General features: G+C 43.7%; 1 protein-coding gene across 1 annotated transcript; it reads left to right on the top strand.

Moving 5' to 3' along the window:
- Positions 1-4778: 4778 nt before the first annotated feature.
- Positions 4779-12030, top strand: RBM15 (RNA binding motif protein 15). Its single transcript, XM_052636717.1, has 2 exons — positions 4779-7644; positions 11678-12030. The coding sequence occupies exons 1-2, from the start codon at positions 4779-4781 to the stop codon at positions 11698-11700; spliced, it is 2889 nt and encodes a 962-aa protein (XP_052492677.1). The 3' UTR covers positions 11701-12030.
- Positions 12031-13801: the final 1771 nt, after the last annotated feature.

Below are 13801 nucleotides of genomic sequence, written 5' to 3'. Positions count from 1 at the left end.
CAGGTCAGTTATCCTCACAAATCTGGCCATAGACCACAAGGAGAGCAGATGAAAGCCTGGACTGGACCTCAACAACTCCATCACCAACAGTAGAAAAAGTGTTCAAAGTCTTGCCCCTCTAAACCGTGGGTCACTTTGATCCTCTCTCAGCCCTCTCAAAAGCACATGTGTGAATACAGGCTGATATAACCTCACTAAGCCACTTCATACTTTAAAGAACACAAAGGAAATGAAAACAAAATAAATCACTTAACTACAGCTTGGATCAACATGTCATGTCATTCATTATTCAGTTCTGTCACACACACACACACACACACACACACACACACACGCGCGCGCGCGCGCGCGCACGCAACATTTTGGCTCTGTTACTGATAATAGAATCCAGGCCTTTTCATACCTATCCATTAAACTTACCAGTCCTCTTGATACAGGCTATTACCTCCCCTCTGGCGCCCCCTACCCCCACCCCAGATAAGCATTCCTACCATAGCCACTTGCAGGCAATATCTTCCATCAAGTTCCTAAGCCTCCCACGAAGGGAGGAGCCTGGTAGGCTGCAGTCCATGGGGTCGCTAGGAGTCGGACAGGACTGAGTAGCTTCACTTTCACTTTTCACTTTCATGCATTGGAGAAGGAAATGGAAACCCACTCCAGTATTCTTGCCTGGAGAATCCCAGGGACGGGGGAGCCTGGTGGGCTGCCGTCTATAGGGTTGCACAGAGTTGGACACGACTGAAGCGACTCAGCAACAGCAACAGCAAAGCCTCGCAGAGCCTCAGGCATGGCAGTATCATTCTCTGAATTCTCTCCCTCAATTCTTGTGCTTCTTCAGTCCCTACGAGACTTGGGATACTATACTTATTTGGTCATTATTTTTACTTAAAAAAAAAAAAAAATCAGTGAGTCACCTAAGCAGGTCAATTTAGGCCAAAAACAGTCGCCCTGGACACTGATTTATTTAGGTTAGCTATTGCTGTTGTTGTTCAGTCGGTTGCTCAGCCGTGTCCCACATGTGAACCCATGGACTGCAGCACACCAGGCTTCCCTGTCCTTCACCAACTCCCGGAGTTTACTCAAACTCATGTCCATTGAGTCGATGATGCCCTTCAACTATCTCATCCTGTGGACCCCTTCCCCTCCTGCCTTTAATCTTTCCTAGGTTAGCTATAAAAGATAATGCTTAATCAGATAATGGCTTAACTTCAATTTTGTGTTGTGTTCTATTAATATAACCTTGAAACAGATGAAAATCCCCTATGTAAAGTCTTTTTTCTTTTGAATAATTTTTTTTAATTGGCCTAAATTAAAAAAAAATTCTATCTTTAAGTATCATTTCCCACTAAAAGAACCAGAATTACTTGGAGAAATGGTTTATTTCATTTCCGGGGCCAATAAGCTTGGAACAAAATAATGAAGAGGGGGAAGAATAAGAGGACAATGTAGATGAAACAAGATTGACATGATCTGAAAATGGCTGAAATGTTGGGTACAAGGCAGCATTGTACTTTTGTACATTTTTTAGTTTTTCCATTAAAAGTTTTTTAAGGAAAGCTAAAAATAATTGCTATTTTGAAAAACATGAGTAGCAATATCATGCACATAGTAAAACAAGTATTAATAACGCATAAAGCTATATAATGAAAATTTGAGTCCTTCTCCCACCCAGACCCTCAACTCCCCTCTCCTCAGCATGATCTCAGTAACCTCCTAAGTAGTCTCAATTGTTTCTATGAATATATATATATATATAAATGTACAAACACATAAACAGGCATATCATTTTTTAAGACTACAAATGGTAGCATAATATACACACCATACCACGCCTTATGAAGTTATTTTAACAGAATGACTATGTCCGCACATTACAATATCATATAAATGCTTCTGCATATTTGGTTTCTTTTAAGCTTTTATGGTCTACCCTAGATAAAAGGCTCACATCTTCACTTTCTCCAAATTTCTTAAAAACGCAAGGCTAAACAGTTTTCTGACCTGCCTCTTGAGAAATTTGTATGCAGGTCAGGAAGCAACAGTTAGAACTTGACATGGAACAACAGACTGGTTCCAAATAGGAAAATGAGTACGTCAAGGCTGAATATTGTCACCCTGCTTATTTAACTTCTATGCAGAATACATCGTGAGAAATGCTGGGCTGGAAGAAGCACAAGCTGGAATCAAGATTGCCCGGAGAAATATCAATAACTTCAGATACGCAGATGACACCACCCTTATGGCAGAAAGTGGAGAGGAACTAAAAAGCCTCTTGATGAAAGTGAAAGAGGAGAGTGAAAAAGTTGGCTTGAAGCTCAACATTCAGAAAACGAAGATCATGGCATCTGGTCCCATCACTCCATGGGAAATAGATGGAGAAACAGTGTCAGACTTTATTTTGGGGGGCTCCAAAATCACTGCAGATGGTGACTGCAGCCACGATATTAAAAGACGCTTACTCCTTGGAAGAAAAGTTATGATCAACCTAGATAGCATATTGAAAAGCAGAGACATTTCTTTGCCAACAAAGATCCGTCTAATCAAGGCTATGGTTTTTCCAGTGGTCATGTACGACTGTGAGAGTTGGACTGTGAAGAAAGCTGAGCACCGAAGAATTGATGCTTTTGAACTGTGGTGTTGGAGAAGACTCTGGAGAGTCCCTTGGACTGCAAGGAGATCCAACCAGTCCATTCTGAAGGAGATCAGCCCTGGGATTTCTTTGGAAGGAATGAGGCTAAAGCTGAAACTCCAGTACTTTGGCCACCTCTTGCGAAGGGTTGACTCAATGGAAAAGACTGATGCTGGGAGAGATTGGGGGCAGGAGAAGGGGATGACAGAGGATGAGATGGCTGGATGGCATCACTGACTTGATGGACATGAGTTTGGGTAAATTCAGGGAGTTGGTGATGGACAGGGAGGCCTGGCGTGCTGCGATTTATGGGGTCGCAAAGAGTCGGACATGACTGAGCAACTGAACTGAACTGAAACACTTTTCAGTCTCTAAAAGTTTCAAAGTTTAGGTTCCAGTTTGGGGGACCTAGTTACCTCAAAAGATGTCATGTTTAAAAACATGTCACATTGTCTCCTAAAGATAGAATCTTGAGAGATGCAGCTGCAGAAAGGATCTATACAAGAATCCCCTTTCCTCTGCCCAGAGGACATGAGGAGGAATGCATAAAAGCTTAGCCCTGTGATGAACTCAGCACTACCTCCCTTCATCGGATAGAAACTGTACGTTTTATCAACTCGGTATCACCAGCACCCCGCACAAGAGCTTTACTTTCTGACACAATGAAGGTCTATGGAAAGAAATTTGGGTTTTAAAGCGGCGAATGATTTTCAGAGTCAAAAGAGATGGACTTAGATAGCACGGTGGCTGTTCTACTCCGTTCTGCAGGTGAGGGCACGTACAAGAAACCACAGGAAAAAACGCGACACATCTGCAGGGAGCAAAGTACATTCATTTCATTCGATTATTTACCAGAGAAGGTTGTTAACATATAAAAATCTAACGCAGCTATATTATCGGACGACAAAACCCCAAATCTACGTGAATCTGCAACATAAATCAGGAAGCCCAGACTCGTCCGTCGTGGCCCGAGTCCCTACCCTGCCTATAGGAGTCGAAACTGGAAGCTTCAGTCTCTCTTTTTCCTAGGTTACCCCAGGACACTCGGGCGGGAATGAATCGCACCGAGCAATGCCGACTTCCAGCCTGGGCTAAGCACCGGCTCCAGAGCTGCGGGACCCCAAAGGCCTGAGCTCAGCTTACGACCCGCCCCGCCCCCGGGCGTTAGTGTGACCCGGCCCTTCCTGAACTGTGAACCTGGCCCTACCGGCGCCGCAGGCCCCAGAGCGCTTTCTTGCGTACGGTGGGTGGGGCTTTTAAAGGCCGTTCACGCAAAGGCCAACGGCGCTAAGATGGTGTCCGCTGGGCGCCCCGGGACGGTTTCCTGAAGGATTCGCGGGCCCAACGGTGGGAGGGAAGAGGCAGAAGCCCAGCGCCTGGTCCCACACAGGTAGGAGGTAGGGAGCCTAGAAGTTCTGAGGTCCGAGGGCCAAACCCCAACCAAGTACGCCGTGGGAGCGAACAAATGTTGGAAAGGAAAACGCCGAACGCAGAAAGGCGGAACTGTCTCATGGTCACCATTTCGCGACGTCTAAGTGACGTCGCACAGCAAGCACGTATTCTACTCTTTCACCTTCAGACAGCCTCCTCATTGTAAGAGCCTACGCCTTTAAGCGAGTGATGGACAGTTATTTCGGCCTATCAACTTCATCGTCAACATCCAATCAGATTTAAACTTCTTTCAGCCGCCGGAGGAGTTGGAAGAAAGGCATCGAAAGAGGGAGCTTTCTCTCTCTCGCGAGATCGCTGTGAGCCGGCCTCTCAGAAAAAAAAAAAAAAATGCTAGAACATATGGCCTGACTTCCCAAATAGTAGGTTAAAGGACGGGGTCATAAACCAATGAAAGTTATGAGGAGGCGGGATCACTGCTTTCGCCCCGCAAGAAGTACCGTTAGAGGGCAGACTTCTTGCCCAATCAACGCCTCCAGACTTTGGGTCAGGTGACCGTCGAGTACAAGGGGCGGGGCTACAGTCTGGCGCGAGGAACCGTTAAGATGGACAACGAATACAACCAATGAGGTACTCTGACTAGGGCGTTGGGAACCCAATAACAGTGGTCGGGCGGGCGCCTTCCCGGAGCGCGGGGAGATGTAAAGACAGACAAATAGTTTTCCCAATGAGACTGTAGAAGAGCGGAGCTAATTGACCAATGAAGACTGCGGGGCGGGACCCTCTGCCGCGGCAGAGTCCAAGATGGCGGCGTGCGGTTCCGCTGTGTGAAACCAGCGCGGGGCGGCGGGTTAGTCAGTTCCGCGGAGAAGATCTCCGACGCCCCGCTACCATGAAGGGAAAAGAGCGCTCTCCGGTCAAGCCGAAACGCTCCCGTGGTGGTGAGGATTCGACTTCCCGCGGGGAGCGGAGCAAGAAGTTAGGGGGCTCTGGTGGCAGCAATGGGAGCAGCAGCGGGAAGACCGACGGCGGCGGCGGGTCGCGGCGCAGCCTTCATCTGGACAAGTCTAGCAGCCGAGGTGGTAGCCGCGAGTACGACACCGGAGGGGGCAGCTCCAGTAGCCGTTTGCATAGTTACAGCTCCCCAAGCACCAAAAATTCCTCGGGCGGGGGCGAGTCGCGCAGCAGCTCCCGGGGTGGAGGCGGGGAGTCACGTTCCTCTGGGGCCGCCTCTTCGGCTCCTGGCGGCGGCGATGGCGGGGAATACAAGACACTGAAGATAAGCGAGTTGGGGTCCCAGCTGAGTGACGAAGCAGTGGAGGACGGATTGTTTCACGAGTTTAAACGCTTCGGTGATGTAAGTGTCAAAATCAGTCATCTCTCGGGTTCTGGCAGCGGGGATGAGCGAGTAGCCTTTGTGAACTTCCGGCGGCCAGAGGACGCGCGGGCGGCCAAGCATGCCAGAGGCCGCCTAGTGCTCTATGATCGGCCTCTGAAGATAGAAGCTGTGTATGTGAGCCGGCGCCGTAGCCGCTCCCCTTTAGACAAAGATTCCTATCCTCCTTCAGCCAGTGTGGTCGGGTCCTCTGTAGGTGGTCACCGGCACCCCCCTGGAGGAGGTGGTGGAGGCCAGAGATCACTTTCCCCTGGTGGTGCAGCCTTGGGATACAGAGACTACCGGTTGCAGCAGTTGGCCCTTGGCCGCCTGCCCCCTCCACCTCCGCCACCACTGCCCCGAGACCTGGAGAGAGAGCGAGACTACTCGTTCTATGAGAGAGTGCGCCCAGCCTACAGTCTTGAGCCAAGGGTGGGAACTGGAGCAGGGGCCGCTCCTTTCAGAGAAGTAGATGAGATCTCACCCGAGGATGATCAGCGAGCTAACCGGACGCTTTTCTTGGGCAACCTAGACATCACTGTGACCGAGAGTGATCTAAGAAGGGCTTTTGACCGTTTCGGAGTCATCACAGAGGTAGACATCAAGAGGCCTTCTCGGGGCCAGACCAGTACCTATGGCTTTCTCAAATTTGAAAATCTAGATATGTCTCACCGGGCCAAACTAGCGATGTCTGGCAAAATTATCATTCGGAATCCTATCAAAATTGGCTATGGCAAAGCTACACCGACCACCCGCCTTTGGGTAGGTGGCCTGGGTCCTTGGGTGCCTCTTGCTGCCTTGGCACGGGAGTTTGACCGATTTGGCACCATACGCACCATTGACTACCGCAAAGGTGATAGTTGGGCATATATCCAGTACGAAAGCCTGGATGCAGCTCATGCTGCTTGGACCCACATGAGGGGCTTCCCACTTGGTGGCCCAGATCGTCGCCTTAGAGTAGACTTTGCAGACACAGAACATCGTTACCAGCAGCAATATCTGCAGCCTCTGCCGTTAACTCATTATGAACTGGTGACAGATGCTTTTGGACACCGGGCACCGGACCCTTTGAGGGGTGCTCGGGATAGGACACCACCCTTACTGTACAGAGATCGTGATAGGGACCTTTATCCTGACTCTGATTGGGTTCCACCCCCACCCCCAGTCCGTGAACGCAGCACTCGGACTGCAGCTACGGCTGTGCCTGCTTATGAGCCACTGGATAGCCTGGATCGCAGGCGGGATGGCTGGTCGTTGGACCGGGACAGAGGTGACCGAGATCTGCCCAGCAGCAGAGACCAACCTAGGAAGCGAAGGCTGCCTGAGGAGAGTGGGGGTCGGCATCTGGATAGGTCCCCAGAGAGTGACCGTCCACGAAAACGTCATTGCGCGCCTTCTCCTGACCGCAGTCCAGAATTGGGCAGTAGCCGGGATCGCTACAATAGCGACAACGATCGATCTTCCCGTCTTCTCTTGGAAAGGCCCTCTCCAATCAGAGACCGACGAGGTAGCTTGGAGAAGAGCCAGGGTGACAAGCGAGACCGTAAAAACTCCGCATCAGCTGAACGGGATAAGAAGCACCGGACAGCTGCTTCCACGGAGGGTAAAAGCCCTCTGAAAAAAGAAGATCGGCCTGACGGGAGTGCATCCAGCACCAGCACTGCTTCATCGAAGCTGAAGTCCCCTTCCCAGAAACAGGATGGGGGGACCGCCCCTGCAGCAGCAGCATCTCCCAAACTCTGTTTGGCCTGGCAGGGCATGCTTCTGTTGAAGAACAGCAACTTTCCTTCCAACATGCATCTGTTGCAGGGTGACCTCCAGGTGGCTAGTAGTCTTCTTGTGGAGGGCTCAACTGGAGGCAAAGTGGCCCAGCTCAAGATCACTCAGCGTCTTCGTTTGGACCAGCCCAAGTTGGATGAAGTAACGCGACGCATCAAAGTGGCAGGGCCCAATGGTTATGCTATTCTTCTGGCTGTGCCTGGAAGTTCTGATAGCAGGTCGTCTTCTTCCTCAGCCACATCAGACACTGCCACCTCTACTCAGAGGCCACTTAGGAACCTCGTGTCCTACTTAAAGCAAAAGCAGGCCGCTGGGGTGATCAGCCTCCCTGTGGGGGGCAACAAAGACAAGGAAAACACCGGAGTCCTTCATGCCTTTCCACCCTGTGAGTTCTCCCAGCAGTTCCTGGATTCCCCTGCCAAGGCACTGGCCAAATCTGAAGAAGATTACCTGGTCATGATCATTGTCCGTGGTGCGTCTTAAAGTCCATGTGTAACTTGTATTTAGTACTTTGACATGGTTCCTGTTTTGTGATGTGTAATGGGATACAGCATCGGATGAAAATTTCTTTTTAATTAGTTGTTTAGTTTTAGGTTTTTTCTTTTTTATATTTTTATAAACCTCTTTAAAAAATAGAAGTCAGGAGAGTTTAGCTATTATTTTAAGTGAAAGGACTCCCCTAAAGGTAGCAGGCAAGTGGTTTACTTTAATTAGGAGTTTCCACTCTTATGTGTAACTGTTTTCCTCTTTTTCTGCGAATTTTTTTTCTTTTTTAATCTTGAACTTAAAAAAATCCTCAAAGTTACAAAACCAGAAATTTGAAAAGTTAGAATTTGAAAAACAAAGAGCCCACTAGCTGTAAAAAGATAATACACACCTAAAAATGACTTTGATTGGTAGGTCGGTAAATAATTCCTGTACCAGAAATATTATTTGTGTGGCTGAAATTTGAGCAGGGATCTCAGGAGTATAAGCTGGTAAAGCATACATAAAATGTTGCAATTACTTTAATCAGGTATTTGAGTATTTTTCTTAAATGGTGTGTTCCCAAGAGCTTGCTTTAACATATATGTTTTTACCATTAGTTTTTGAGTTCTGTATCCCATATATGCACTTTTGGTTTGTAGCTGTTCAGTAAAAATAGAGGAGTGTGTTACAAACCACGTTGTCTTTTGCTTACACTAGTATGCAGGAAGTGAGTAGATGCTTTTAAAATCACAATTCTTTGGTCAGCTATTGGTGTGTGGTGGTGTTTTCACTGACTTTCAGAGGGGTATAGCAGGTACAGTTCTAATTGTTGCAAATTTCAAAACTTGTGTTTTTCATCAGAGGTGAGTTTTTATTTTTGTATTCACCCAAATTTCTGACTTCAGTAATAGAAAGAAGAGTTGTCTGCAGGCTCATAAGTCATCCTTTTATTTCAGTGGGCATTAATCACCCATATCTGGATTGCAGAATTTTTTTAAAGTCATTGTGAAATACTTTTGACATAATCTAAAAATTTTGCTTGGAGTTTTGTTTTCATATTTAAACAGCGATGACTTCACATTATTGAAAGTATTTTGAGTATCTTTGAAATTTTGTGTTTATATTTTCGCTGGTGTCCAGCCACAGAGAATTGAAATAATCAGTTTAGGAAAACCGTTTTTTAGTGGTTTATTTTCTCAGAGACCTGAAATTAGTATAAAATAATTTAGCCCATCTCCACATTTTTTTCCAAAACTGAAGATTTATCAATTTCTGATTCTTAACAAGAGCTTTTGCTGCTTAACATTAATTCATGGCTTCCTTGTCTTTTTAATTTTCCTCCTCCACCCCCAACCCCTAGTTTCTCAGGTCGTTTGTAAGTGTATTTTCCCCTGTGGTTTAAATGTTGAGGACTTTAGCTAAAGCCCTTGATATTTAATTATGATTAGAAGCTTGAGGACCTTTGGATCATGGTCATGTATCTATGCTATGTAAGTGACTTACTGAAAGCCTGGCAGAACTCAACTGTTTTCTTTCTGTTATCAAAGCTGATAGTTTTAAAATAGCACCAATAATAACCCAGGAAAACGTCATGTAATTTTTAATTGTCCGTTATGACAGGTGTCTAATGCATGTTAGCATGAAAGCCTCATCACTGCTGTGTCATACCTTTTTAGTTTTCACTATGCATTTATAAGTTTTCTTTGTAAGTTTGGAGACTTTTGTGTTTTTTGTTTTTAAACTGGAAAAACTAGCCATTTTGAGAGAAGGAAGATAATAGGCTATGAGCACAGAGGTCCTTGGTGTGCCTGTAGGGAAAATACCTGAAGTCCTACAATGAACACTTTTGGTCCTTTTGCTTTTAAAAAACTGCTTGACACGCTAATATGGAATAGACACCTGTTCAGAAACTTATGTCAGTGTGCAGTCTATGCATAAATAAATGGGGTCAAAGTACAATTTGTGGCTAGATACATTTTTTCCGGTTTAAATAGTCTCACTAACCATTAACTTTTGAATACCTTTTGATAAGATGGCTGGACAAATGATTTTACTCTTTTAGAGAGTGAAGTCCTTGATACCTAATTTTACTCTAATCCAAAGTGTATGTGGCTTTCTTTTTTTTTTTTTTAAGTTGATATGCCAGCTTATCGAAGAGTAGAGTACTGTGGGTTTTGCTCCATGTTTGTTTGATTCTTTATCTGACATCGTGGCTTTTGTTAGATCTGGGCAATTTGTGCTTCAGTGTTTTTGAAACAATGGCTTGATACCATTTCTAAATGTATGTATTATAACAAAATTATGTTTAGTTTGGTGCTTACCTACAGAGTGCCATCATTTGGATGAATCTTATTTGTGTTGCTCATTCTATTGTTCAGGTTTATAACATTGGTAAACTATCTACCTAAACTTAAGAGTGGAATGAAGGCATTTGTCTAAAACAATCTGGTTCTAATTCTCACTAGCCAGAATTTGTAATCTCAACATTGGATGTTCTTTGTGACAGCCAGTTGTTTCTTTTGCTTTTATTTTTTTTTTAATGTATTTGTTAAATTGATTTTTCTGGAACTCAAGTTCAAATGAATGGAATTTCTTAAGTATATCATTAAATGACTCATTAAGTATTACTGGTAAAAAAAGAACCATCAAGCTAATTTAGATTTTTAATCACAATTTCAAAGTTTATGAAAAATTAATCATTCAGCTCCTAGCCAATTTATTTTTAGTGTTATTTTGTTGGTTGTTACTGGAATTCCTATAAAGAGTTTTCCACGAAAAAATTTAAATTCCTGGTTTGAGATGTCTGTTTTGACTGACCCGAGAGTAAGCAGAGTTTCCCCTTTAAGGATTACATCTTAAAACGTCCGTCCTTTGGCTGATAATAAGTTTTTGTCACATTTTGAAGGTAATATGTTCTGGCCCTTAGCTCAGTTAGACCACTTGAGGTACAATAGCAAAAGTAAGGGTTGTGTTGCTTTCAGAGTCTAACACTTGTGTAGTTTATTTAAAAACTGTTTTACGAGCAGATTTTCACTGACAGTTTTGTTGTTGTTGTTTTGTGTTTTTAAATTTTTTTAATAGTTTCTTCAGACAGTGAAATTGCTCATTACGCAGGTACAGCTTAAACTGCAGTTTGGGTCCATATAGGAACCATTCACCAAAAACTCTGTGGTAACAGAACTAGGAAATCCTCTTGAGAAGAGGGCCTTAATGACCTTTTTGTGAAAAAGTTTTTGGAGAGAATTTCGGGACATTTTTTTTCTATCTCTGCCACAGTATTTGGTTTGGAGATAGGAGTTAGGTATGAGAACAGGAAGAGAAATGGAGCTGACCCTGTTAACATTCTGGTTATAGTGATGTGCCTAAAGGGAGAAAATGATTTCAGGTGACCACAGTGAACTGTCTAGCTTAATGAAGTTTTATATGTATGATTTAAACAGTTTGAAAGTTAAAGTCCCACAGTGTTCTTTGGCTGTTTAGCGATTGTATGAGTGTTTTAAAGAAAATAACAGCTGCTGTCTTTGGTAACATAAATGAAGGTGGATTTTTAAAAGGTTTTGTATCTTGACCCCTTTCTACAATAATGGAGTAGGTCTGTATTACTCCATATAAATTACAGAATGAAAATAGAGGGGGTATAAGTTTGACTAAACTCCACCTTTTTATAATTTCATTTTTTTAACTTATATAGAATATATTGATTGTAAATTGATTATAAATTTGATTTTTTCTGAAATTTTTTTGACATGTTTTACTCAGTTACATGAGTACAAAGGATATTTTCAGTCCTATAATCCTTAATTGCAGTCTTTAAAAAAAAAATTCACCCTATTGTTCTACTTGTTGTCTGTTCACAGTAAGTTCATTTCAAGGCTTGTGCCAGTGGGTATTATTGGTGCTTTTTGAAGTCAAGGTGGATTGTCCAGGAAGGTCTTGTTAATGTTATGTTCATCTATAATGGCATAGGGGAAATATATATATTTTTAATATTGTAAACATTTGTACTGAATAACCTTTTTTTCCCCCCCCCCCGCAAGCAAAACTGGTGAACAACGGATGAAGACATGGAATTCAAAGCTCTAATGGACCTTTTTGAAGAGAAGTTGTGGCTTATGTGAAGTTTACATGGGCCTCTTGATGGAAGAAAGCTAATCTGTTTAGTATTTGTGCATTTTACTAAAATGGCAGCTTAAAGTTGTGTATCTGCTATTGTGATGCCAATGCCGGTGTTTTAAGTGGAAAAAAAAATGACCTTGCTTTGTGCTGTGTACACAAGATTTCTGGAAAAGAAAAACCCTTTTTATGGCTCACACAGCTTAAAAGTAGCTGTCACTCAAACGTGCGCTCACAGTTGAGCTGCTTTTGTTTTATTCTAAATAAATTGTTTCTTTTGAGGAAAATGTTTTTCTGCCTGGAAGTGAATTGACGGCAAACCTTTGACCCCTTTGTTTGCAGCTGAGGGGGTACTTGCTGCTGCTCAGATCTTGTATGTCTTGAGCAAGAAGCAGGGAGACCATCATTTTGACTATCACAGTGTGTCAATTCTGAAGGATCACTAGTGTTACTGTGACCCCCTTTGTTTGCAGTGAAGGGGATCATTTGCTTCTCAGTCCTCAACTTGATGAGGAAATGGTGCTGTTTGCTGGCACGCAAGAAGCCGGGGCAAGCACCGTAAGCCTCACCACAGTGCACAAGTCTGGGGCTTTGCTGGTTTGAAGAGCCGGAGTTGCTGAATTTTAAGTTTTGATTTATTTTGTCCACCCATCACGTTTGGCCTTAGTTTCATTTTTAATTTGAAGAAAAGTTTGAAATTGCTTTATCTTGCACTTAACATTTGCACCAAATTGCCAAAAGAAGGAGAAATGCTCCGCTTGCTTTTTAAATGTTAATGATGATGTTAATAAAGCCTTTCCTGACACACTTGAGGAGCTCCTCCATCTTCAGGGGCTTCTTACCAGAGTTATGCAGTGATGGGTTTAGTTCTGAATGGATGAAGAGTTCCTGAGAGCTAGCGTTTGTAATTAGAACCATTACTTGGTATCTGTGCCTTATTTCACCTGTGGTTCCACATGCCTTGGATGTGCATGCACCGTGACGGTTTCATAGGTACGAACGCACACTCAGGCCCAGTCACTTCGGTTGGTAGTACAGATTGTGAGGAAAAAATGGAGGCATCCTTAAGGAGGAAAAAGTGTTTGCCTTTAGTTCCTGCATTATCCTGTACAGGGGCTCCTGATGTTTGGAAGCTGTTCCCAGTACAGGAGAACAACTCCCCTGTTTGCCGCAGGAGACTTCGGTGCACAGTGACAACGCTGGAATTCAAGAGGAAGCCAGCAGTGCTGCACCATTGGCTTCAGACACCACTGTTGTTTGCCAGTTTTAAACTTAATAGTTGCAGACGAAGACCACCTTGAAATGCAGGCTTGTTGGGCTTGTTTTGAATTTTAACCTCGGATGGAAGAGCCCTAGTGCTGTCTGTCTCCATGCGGGATGATGATTACTTAGGCAACAGGTGATTATCAACAAAGGATGCCACGCTTATACTCTGCAAGGTGGTGTTCCAGTGGCAAACAGCTGTATAAACTCTTATGAACAGGTAAGAGGGTTTTTAGAGGTCAAAAGCATTATGATTAACAGGGTGAGGGCTTTTAATGTTTGGGGATATATTTCTCTGATTTAGGCACTCTGCTGCTGTTACTAGCTTCCTCCCCTCACCAAAGTGTTATATTAACAAAGTTGTAGACCAGAACTTTTGTTCTTGGTGTTTTGATATATTTAAGTTTTAAAGTTTATCTTAACATTTGAAAAAATTCTTTTAAATGTGGGAGCCAAAGTGTTAAAATTCTGGTGATGAATTTGGTTGGACCTGTAAAAATCTGACGTTTTCTCTTTAACTGTAGCCTTCACTGTTATTGGTGATTCAGTGGTGCTGGAAGAACTCAACTGGTGTAAAAATGTTGCTTATTACAAACACTGATCTCTAAACCTCCAAGTTAAGAATATTTTAGTATATGTAGCAAGAAAGTGTATTATTGGACTGTGAGTGATAGATAATTTAGCCAAAATGGTTAATTTTTTTCTTTTTCCACAGGGAGATTTAATTATAACATTAGGTAGCTGCAATAAACTTAGGAAAGTGAATGGGCAGTGTTGAGTAAAAT

This window comes from Budorcas taxicolor, chromosome 3, assembly GCF_023091745.1.
Source record: "Budorcas taxicolor isolate Tak-1 chromosome 3, Takin1.1, whole genome shotgun sequence".
In the NCBI taxonomy this organism is placed as follows: domain Eukaryota; kingdom Metazoa; phylum Chordata; class Mammalia; order Artiodactyla; family Bovidae; genus Budorcas; species Budorcas taxicolor.
Note: the sequence above shows the minus strand (reverse complement) of the source record. Positions and strands in the feature narration are given on the sequence as shown.

What these genes read in the sequence shown, in the direction of transcription:
- RBM15 (XM_052636717.1), top strand. Translation starts at nt 4,779, where the DNA reads ATGAAGACTGCGGGGCGGGACCCTCTGCCGCGGCAGAGTCCAAGATGG. An exon ending in GGTCATGATCATTGTCCGTG is followed by an intron (nt 7,645 to 11,677) that starts GTGCGTCTTAAA and finishes CCCCCCCGCAAG; the next exon opens with CAAAACTGGTGAACAACGGA.